Genomic DNA, 8,698 nt, shown 5'->3' on the forward strand with positions numbered 1-8,698 from the left:
AAGCTACAATTTGTAATGTCTACTTGATACTTTCTCGTTTAACACAAAAATAGCTTTAAATATTCTCGGTGGATATTTTCAGTCAAATTTATTAGATTGCAATTAATTAGATTAATTAATCGAAACGTAATTAATCAGATTAAAATTTGTAATAGACTGACAGCCCTAATATATACATATATGTATATATATAATTTTACAAATATATAATTTTATTTATGTACAGTAAATATTTACTTGTGCATTATCTGATTTTGTTTGATTGCCATTCCAAGTAATTTATATATATATATATATATATATATATATGGAGAGCTCAGATGCAAAAGCCTCTAAGTGCCATCTGAAATGTTCTTCTAAAATGAGCATTTTTATCATGTGTTCTCCTGTGTGTAGGTTCAGTAATTTCACTTTAATGGCAATGAATAGGTTCTTTAAAATACAACCTAAAATGTCTCACCATAACCCCGAAACCACCGTTCTCCTTCTCTGGAAAGCCTTCGCTCATGTCGGCCAGGTTGGTCATGCTGCCCCCGTGGGTTCCGTTCAGGGTGCTGCTGTACTGCTCGATGCTCTTACTGATCTCGTGTTGGCTGTCCTGGATCTGGGAGAGTTTGCTCCGAGCCTGCAACACACACACATCAGTTCGGTCCGTTACATACTTCAACGCTTAGCACATTTTCCTTTTTTTTCTGGCATTATTAGACAACAGTTTCTGGTGTCTGCCTTCTAATGTCATATTTGCATGAACGCATTTGAAATAAGGACATCTTTAGGTGTTGTCACACCCTAGTGGTTGGAATAGAAACTGCTCTGAAGGCACCACCTGGTTGATCTCATCCTGTGTGGCTTTGAGGGACTTGATGATGGTTTCTAGCTGAATCCTGCCAGCTTGTAGACTCTGCTCTAGCTGAGCTTCCTCCTGCTGCAGATGGTTCAGGTCAGCCTTGGCCCGGCCCAGCTCTTCCTCTTGGCTCTGCAGGTCTGACTCCTGCGAGTGGATCTGGGACTGTAGGGATGAGATCTGAACAGAAACAGATCGGATGTGTTGAATGTTTATCGTCACTGAGGATCTCGTAATCCTCTCAAGTCTTCTCAAGGTTTTCACTCACCATTTGCGACTCTTCCTGGCACTTCTGCCGTACGTCATTAAGCATGTCTTCCAGCTTTGCCTTCTGCTGGTCCATTTCCTCCAGTCGGTCCTGAGCATCCTGCTTCTGCGCCTCAAGCTCCTGGAGGGTGGACGTCTCTCGGTCCAGATCGTTCTGCATCTCCTGTCAATCAAAGCAAATTCAGTTGATAATGAAGCCAACATATAACGTGTGCATTAAAAAAAAAAACAGATACTTTTAAATAGTTTATTATATTAGTACTAATTTTCATATATATTTATAAGAATAAAATACTTCTAATAAAAATACTTAATACAAATTCAAATATATTTTCACAGAACAATACAAGTAAAATACTTTTAAATTATTATATTAATAACTTAATACTAATTTTCACATATATTTATAACTAAGAATAAAATACTACAAATAAAAAAAAACTATTAATACTAATTCAAATATATTTTCACAGAACAATAATACAAGTAAAATATTTTTCAATTATTATATTAATAACTCTTTAAATATATTTAATAATGTATACTTTTATATAATAGTAAAAATACTAGTTCAATTATATTTATATTAAATTCTTTAGAAATGTATTTACTTTTAAATATTAATAACACTAAGAATAATTTATAATTTAAAGAATTTAATGTCAATATAATTTATAATATATTAAAATACATTTACTTCTAAATATGTTAATACTTAAATATATTAATATATTTATCTTAGAACGTAATAAAAATAAACTACATTATATGCAAGTATATTTATGTTAATATTTAACTATATATTATTTTATTTTTTGTTTTATACTAAAATACTAAATGTATTTTATATTTAATATAACTTTAACAAATAATAACAACAAAATAAGTATATTAAATATATTTACAAAAGTATTTTTAAATATTAATAATACTACTAATAATCAGTATATTTTATAATTATATTGGTAATTATAAATTATACAACATGCAATATACTAAAATATATTTACTTTTAAATGTTAAACAAATATTTTACCTAATTTTCTTTAATATTTCATTTATTTAAAAAAAAATTTTTTTAATTATTAACAAATGTTAACAATATTTATAAATTATAAGACAATTGCTTTTAAATAAATCCATAACATTAAGTATATTTTTAAATTATAAAAATCTTTTATTATTATTATCATTAATACCTGAACCTCTGTGGTTTTGTGTCTGATGGCTTCCTCTGTTTCTCTGATGTCTTGTTCCAAAGTGTATTTCTCCCTGTTGAAATGATCAAACAAAAGACACAAAAACCTTTATCAACTGTTGTCAGCTAGAAAACATCCCTCATACCTGCCTCCACACACACACACAAAACAAAAACCGTGACAGCCAAGAGAAGGTTTTACCTGAGTGTATCCCAGTGTGTGAAAGCAAGAGTGCTGAGGCAGCATGAATAAGCAAGTGAAACAAGAGATTTCGTAAAGAAAACACACACGTTAACAGTGAACAGATGAGGATTTGCTAGGGAGAGGGTAACTCATCCACCACCAAGAGCTCTCGGGTACCTTTCCTCTTTCTTTGAAGGGTGCGTGTTAGCATGAGAGTCTGTTCAGGGTCATCTATAAGGCAACTGTTCGGAAAAGGACAAAAATGCTAGACTCGGTGGGGAGAGCCAAACAGAAAAATGGACAACAAAGACGGGACGAGGCAAAATCCAGAAAGAAAAAAAATCTCGACCTCCTTAAAATAAATCAAAAGCTGAGATTGCATCATTTTTTCAACATTTAAAAAAATGTCCACACTTTAAAACAAGTTGATTAAAACCTGGAAAAAAAAAAGTATGAATTAAAAAAATATATATTTAAATAACTATTCACACACTTTGCACAGCGGCAGAAAATTTCACACACTGTGTTTTGTTGCAGTACTGTACCTAAGGGAAATACTGTTTTTCCATTGCATTTATTTTTTTGGAGGTCGTTTCAGAAGAATGAAGAGAACCAGAAGGGATTTACACAATAACATTTCCACACATGGACAAACACTTATTAAAACAGTTTGCATGCTCATTTTCACAAGTTCAACAACACTTAAAAAATCGTAATATTTTAAATATATTTTAAGACTTCTAAAATACTTGTATAATATATTTATCAAAATAAATAAATAAATAAACATTTAAAATGTATCATATTAATAACACATTTAATATATGGTTATAATTAATATATATATATAGTTTGTGATCAGTGTTGGGGAAAGTTACTTTTAAAAGTAATGCATTACAATATTGCGTTACTCCCTAAAAAAGTAACTAATTACGTTACTTAGTTACTTTTTATGGAAAGTAATGCGTTATATTATTTTTGCGTTACTTTTTAAAATATAAGCAGGGCTTGATTGTTTTTAATTTAAAAGTTCTATTTATAGCAAATATAAAAGCCCTTTCACACCAAAAAGTCTAAAGAATAAACCTCAGGCTGAAGGAAAAGTAAATTCACGTCTGTACAGTAGAACGCAGGAGAAGAAACACTCTTCAGCAATAAAACAGTGAACTATATGTGTAGTAAATTCTGCTCCATCTGAAAGCATGTGATGATGATTTCCTGCTGATTACAGAGCCGGCATTACTATCAAAATGCACATGACAATCACATTTGATTAATCGTGTAGCCCTAATATATATATATATATATATATATTTTATTTTATTTTTACTTTCACTTTAATTTTAGTTAAAGGTTTAGGAATTCTGTTGTGTTTTTGCCATTTTATTAGTTTTTCTTAAATATGTCTATATAGTTTATATTCATTTTAATTTCAGTTTTACTTTTAGCTATTCTATTACATCAAGTTAAACTACATTAAACATGAGAAATATTGCCTAGGCAACTAAGTGAAATAAAACTAGTTTAGGTTTTACTTTTTAATATTTTATTATTATATTTTGTGGTTTTAGTTAACTATAACAACCATGGTACACATTCAGTATCATTCGAGTTTTTGTATAAAGCATGATACGTTTTCAGTATTTTTCAGGATTCTTTGATGAATAAAGCTCCAAAAAGCTATTTTATGTGACATTATAAATGGCTGTACTGTCACTTTTAATCAATTTAATGAGTCCTTGCTGAAATAATTATTAATTCATTTATTTGACCCCAAACTATATAAAAAAAAAAAAAAGTTGCGTGTGTGTATGATTATTATAGTGCTGTCAAACAATTAATCGCATCCAAAATAAAAGTTTTTGTTCACATAGTTTATGTGTGTGTACTGTGTATATTTATTATGTATATATAAATACCCACACATACAGTATATATTTTGAAAATATTTACATGTATATATTTATATTCATATAATTTATATTATATATATAAATATATTTAATATATAAACGTAACATATTTTTCTTAAATATATACATGCATGGTTGTGTATTTATGTATACATAATAAATATACACTGTACACACACATAAACTATGTGAACAAAAACTTTTATTTTGGATCCGATTAATCGCGATTAATCGTTTGACAGCACTAGATTATTAAATCTATTAAATAACAGGAAAAATATATCATATAAATTAAAGTCTTGTGAATTTTGTTGGCAATTCAAATATAGCGCACATCACCATTAGATGTCAGTGTACTGCGTTACCTCTGCAGCTGAGAGATCTCTTGGCTTATTTCGTCCAGTTCTTTAATCCCGGTGAACTCGCCTGAACCCACGGAGCTGGAGCTGTCCTGTATGAGGGGGTCCAGCACATAAAGTCAGTCCTGCTGCATCTGAAGCACACAGACGCACAGCACCACACAAACGGAAGGGTAGAGAACAGCAAGCAGCCACCACACGGGAGCAGAGACCAGCTCGTCTTCCACCTCTGACGTTCAAAACATGGGGAAGTCAAGACACAGCACTGGATCTCTCACAAATGCTTTTCAACTCAACGTCTCGGCTAACAGACCATCGAAAGCATTTGTTCAGGCTTTTCCCAAATATTACCTACCCATAACTTGAACATTATCGCCTGATTTTAGCCAGTGATAACGGCATTAAACATCAGCAGCATTGAAATGTGGATGGAAAGGAACAGAAGATTGTTTGGTAAGATTTTCCATATTTTTTTAACTGTTGCGCTTGTGATAAGATGCTAGAGTGGCTCTCTTGATGTGTTGTAAATGATGACAGATTCATCTGATAAACGCCTAGGGTTTGTAGAAATGTGACAAGTGATACTTAAGTTGAAATACATGGAAAGAAAGAGATTGTTTACCCGGCGCATCTCGGTCAGTGCGGCTATGTCAGAGCCCACTGGTGTCATATAACCCGACAGACTCTGAGAAAAAAAAAAAACAGGAAGCACTTCAAATGAGGGACAATAATACTGCTACACAATACATTACGCTACGATCTGTATAGAAAGTATAATAGTAGTAAATAGCAATTTCATTTTAATACTTTATTAAGTGATACTGTATCAGCTCACATTGCTCATTATTCGTTTATTGTACTGAAGATAATGCAGGTGGGTAAATCTAAAAAAACAAACAGTCAAAAACATGTTAGGGTCATATATTCTCTCCAAAATAAAAATGAAAAATATGCAACAGCATTTTGCAAAAGGAATGTGAAACCTATTTTAGGGCTGTTGAGATCTGCTTCAACGCGAGTATTTCAGACTGAAATAAATAAATATTATTCAAATATTAAAGCATTTATTAACATTACTATTCGTATATGTATTTAAATTATGCAAATTTTAATGTAATGTTTTTTTTATTAAAAAAAAATGTAACATTTTATCTGGACAAGATAATTTTTTCATTTTTTTATTAAACGCATGATATTTCATTATCGGAATTTAAAAACATTTCATTTGAAATGTAATCCAATATGATATGAAACATATAGTATTGATTTGGGGGTAAAATATGACCAGGACAGTGTTAGTTTAGTATTATTTAAGTACCATCATAATATATACTATTATTTTTCGTAAGTTATTTTTATATTTTCAGTTTTAAATTTTAGTTTAGATTTTTGTTAAGTTTTATGATTTTTATTAGTTTTTGTTTTTTATTTATGTATGTGTGTGTTTTATTTATTTTATTTAGTATTATAAAATAAATTGTATTTATAATTTAAATTAAATTATAAATTTATTTATAATTTAAACACATATATATATACACTCACTGGCCACTTTATTAGGTACACCTTGCTAGTACCGGGTTGGACCCCCTTTTGCCTTCAGAACTGCCTTAATTCTTCGTGGCATAGATTCAACAAGGTGTTGGAAACATTCCTATCGGAATTTAAAAACATTTCATTTGAAATGTAATCCAATATGATATGAAACATATAGTATTGATTTGGGGGTAAAATATGACCAGGACAGTGTTAGTTTAGTATTATTTAAGTACCATCATAATATATACTATTATTTTTCGTAAGTTATTTTTATATTTTCAGTTTTAAATTTTAGTTTAGGTTTTTGTTAAGTTTTATGATTTTTATTAGTTTTTGTTTTTTATTTATGTATGTGTGTGTTTTATTTATTTTATTTAGTATTATAAAATAAATTGTATTTATAATTTAAATTAAATTATAAATTTATTTATAATTTAAACACATATATATATACACTCACTGGCCACTTTATTAGGTACACCTTGCTAGTACCGGGTTGGAAGTCGCTTAGTCGGAAGAAGAAAAAAAATCCACAGGAAGTGGCGAAGTCATGCATTCTGCGACGAAAGATTGTTAACAGCTGCTCTATGCGGTAATATACAGGACATCGGCCAGGGCATCCAAACGCTCGCCTATCATTCATCGACCTCAAATATGATTCTGAAACATGTAAGTAGTAGCAACTTCACATGGCCGCTCGCTCTAACGTTAACCTATAATTTGTGATTTTGTGAAATAATGAAAGCAAACAGGGTGCGCATTCTGCCATCACATCACGGTCTTTGAACTTGAGCACGTCAAATAATAAAACGAAACTCTGTGTATACTTGCCTCAGGCATAAGAAATATAGGCCTATCTATAGAAAGTGAAATGTCTTCTTTTAAACGAACCAATTCAGATGGAAAACAACTATTCTCAGGTGATGTGATATGTATGAAACATTAATTTAGGCGCATCTACTGAGGAGATCGTCAATTCATCACTGCAGCCGAAAATACAGCAAACACTGGTTTATCAACGAATTATTAAAATGTTAAGGCTGTCTCCTTGCTTTTTTTTCCCTGATGCATTCATAATCATTACTTATGCCGGTGCGCTGTGTGGCAAACCTTATTCGTGCGCTACATAGGCAGTTAAACGGTCATTACTATGATTTATGGTTTATTAATATATAGGCTACATGCGATTAGTCGACTAACCGCTTAACATAAACGACTACTGGTCGACCAGAAAAATCTTTAAATCGAGGGCAGCCCATAAATTTTTATGGGATATTACATTGTAACAATAACAACACTGGACCATGATATTTCATTCAAATCATTTTGCAGATACTGCTTATATATTATAATCACAGCACACTCTTTACATGGATCTTCTCTGGGACTGGACTTCCTCTGGGGTTCAATACTACAGCCTTTCAGTCAGCTGCAGAACCCCAGGATGAATTTAAGCGTGCGATGATAAACATGCTGACGTGACTTACAGGTCCCGGTGTGCCACGTTCAGACGGTGGGATCATGTCTGGAGTCAGAGCTTGCGGAGGATCCATGCCTTTGCTGACTTTCAGCTGAATGAGATGCATGGCTAAGGAGAACTGCTCGCGCGTAAGTTTGCCCATTTGCCTGGTGTCCGCCAAAGCCCTGACAAAGACAGCAGAGGAAGTGATGAGTGTGCCAATCACAACAGGAAGAGTGAAGAAAAACAAAAGTGATTAACGAAAGCAGCTACCAAATATGCGCCAGGAAATTCTGAGGAAGGCTGGACTGCATGAAGATTTCTTTAACTTCTTGGCCGCTGACGAAGCCGTCAAGATCAGTGTCTGTTTTGAGGAAGATGTCGTCATAGCGCCCTCTGTCTGCGACTGGTACCACCCAGTTTACTGAATGCTGAAGATAGAGTTAAAAACATCAGATCCTCTTCAAATCTTCTGTACAACATGAACATGAAGATGCACCAATAAAAGTGTACCTGTGAGGATTTAATGGTGTGTTTTGGGGACAAACTCCCGGCGCTGTTCAGGGAATTCATGCTGCCGTGAGAGGGGGTCGAGCGCAGGCTGTCTTTAGGTGGCGGCGGGCTGCCTGGTAACACTGGCACCATACTGGACAAGGACCCTGATGACTTCTTCCTTTTGGATGGAGGGATGAGAGAGGAGGGCAGGACTGAGGGCACAGGCTCCTTCTCCAGAGCGCGGTACACCAGATGCATAGCCTGGACAAAAGAAGAAATTAAGATGTTTTTAAGCTTATATAATATATTAATTATTTATTATTTTATTATTATTATTATTATTTATTTTATTTTATTTTATTAAATTTATATTATAATATTTATATTTACAAATTTATAATATATATATTTTATAATATTGTTTATATATATTGTATATA

General features: G+C 32.2%; 1 protein-coding gene across 1 annotated transcript in view; it reads right to left on the reverse strand.

Annotated features, from left to right (window-relative positions):
• Nucleotides 1-8,698, reverse strand: part of LOC107715052 (epidermal growth factor receptor substrate 15-like 1) — a 25,874-nt gene that overhangs the window by 14,899 nt on the left and 2,277 nt on the right. The window contains exons 9-19 of the mRNA XM_016521095.1: nucleotides 8,277-8,519; nucleotides 8,037-8,194; nucleotides 7,792-7,948; nucleotides 5,388-5,450; nucleotides 5,121-5,141; nucleotides 4,772-4,857; nucleotides 2,512-2,544; nucleotides 2,311-2,383; nucleotides 1,113-1,274; nucleotides 827-1,024; nucleotides 461-625 (exon numbers count right to left, since the gene is read on the reverse strand). Coding sequence (XP_016376581.1) covers nucleotides 461-625; nucleotides 827-1,024; nucleotides 1,113-1,274; nucleotides 2,311-2,383; nucleotides 2,512-2,544; nucleotides 4,772-4,857; nucleotides 5,121-5,141; nucleotides 5,388-5,450; nucleotides 7,792-7,948; nucleotides 8,037-8,194; nucleotides 8,277-8,519 — 1,359 coding nt within the window. The remainder of the gene's footprint in view (nucleotides 1-460; nucleotides 626-826; nucleotides 1,025-1,112; nucleotides 1,275-2,310; nucleotides 2,384-2,511; nucleotides 2,545-4,771; nucleotides 4,858-5,120; nucleotides 5,142-5,387; nucleotides 5,451-7,791; nucleotides 7,949-8,036; nucleotides 8,195-8,276; nucleotides 8,520-8,698) is intronic.

The sequence above is a fragment of the Sinocyclocheilus rhinocerous genome, unplaced genomic scaffold (assembly GCF_001515625.1).
Source record: "Sinocyclocheilus rhinocerous isolate Xijiao unplaced genomic scaffold, SAMN03320098_v1.1 scaffold509, whole genome shotgun sequence".
Taxonomy (NCBI): domain Eukaryota; kingdom Metazoa; phylum Chordata; class Actinopteri; order Cypriniformes; family Cyprinidae; genus Sinocyclocheilus; species Sinocyclocheilus rhinocerous.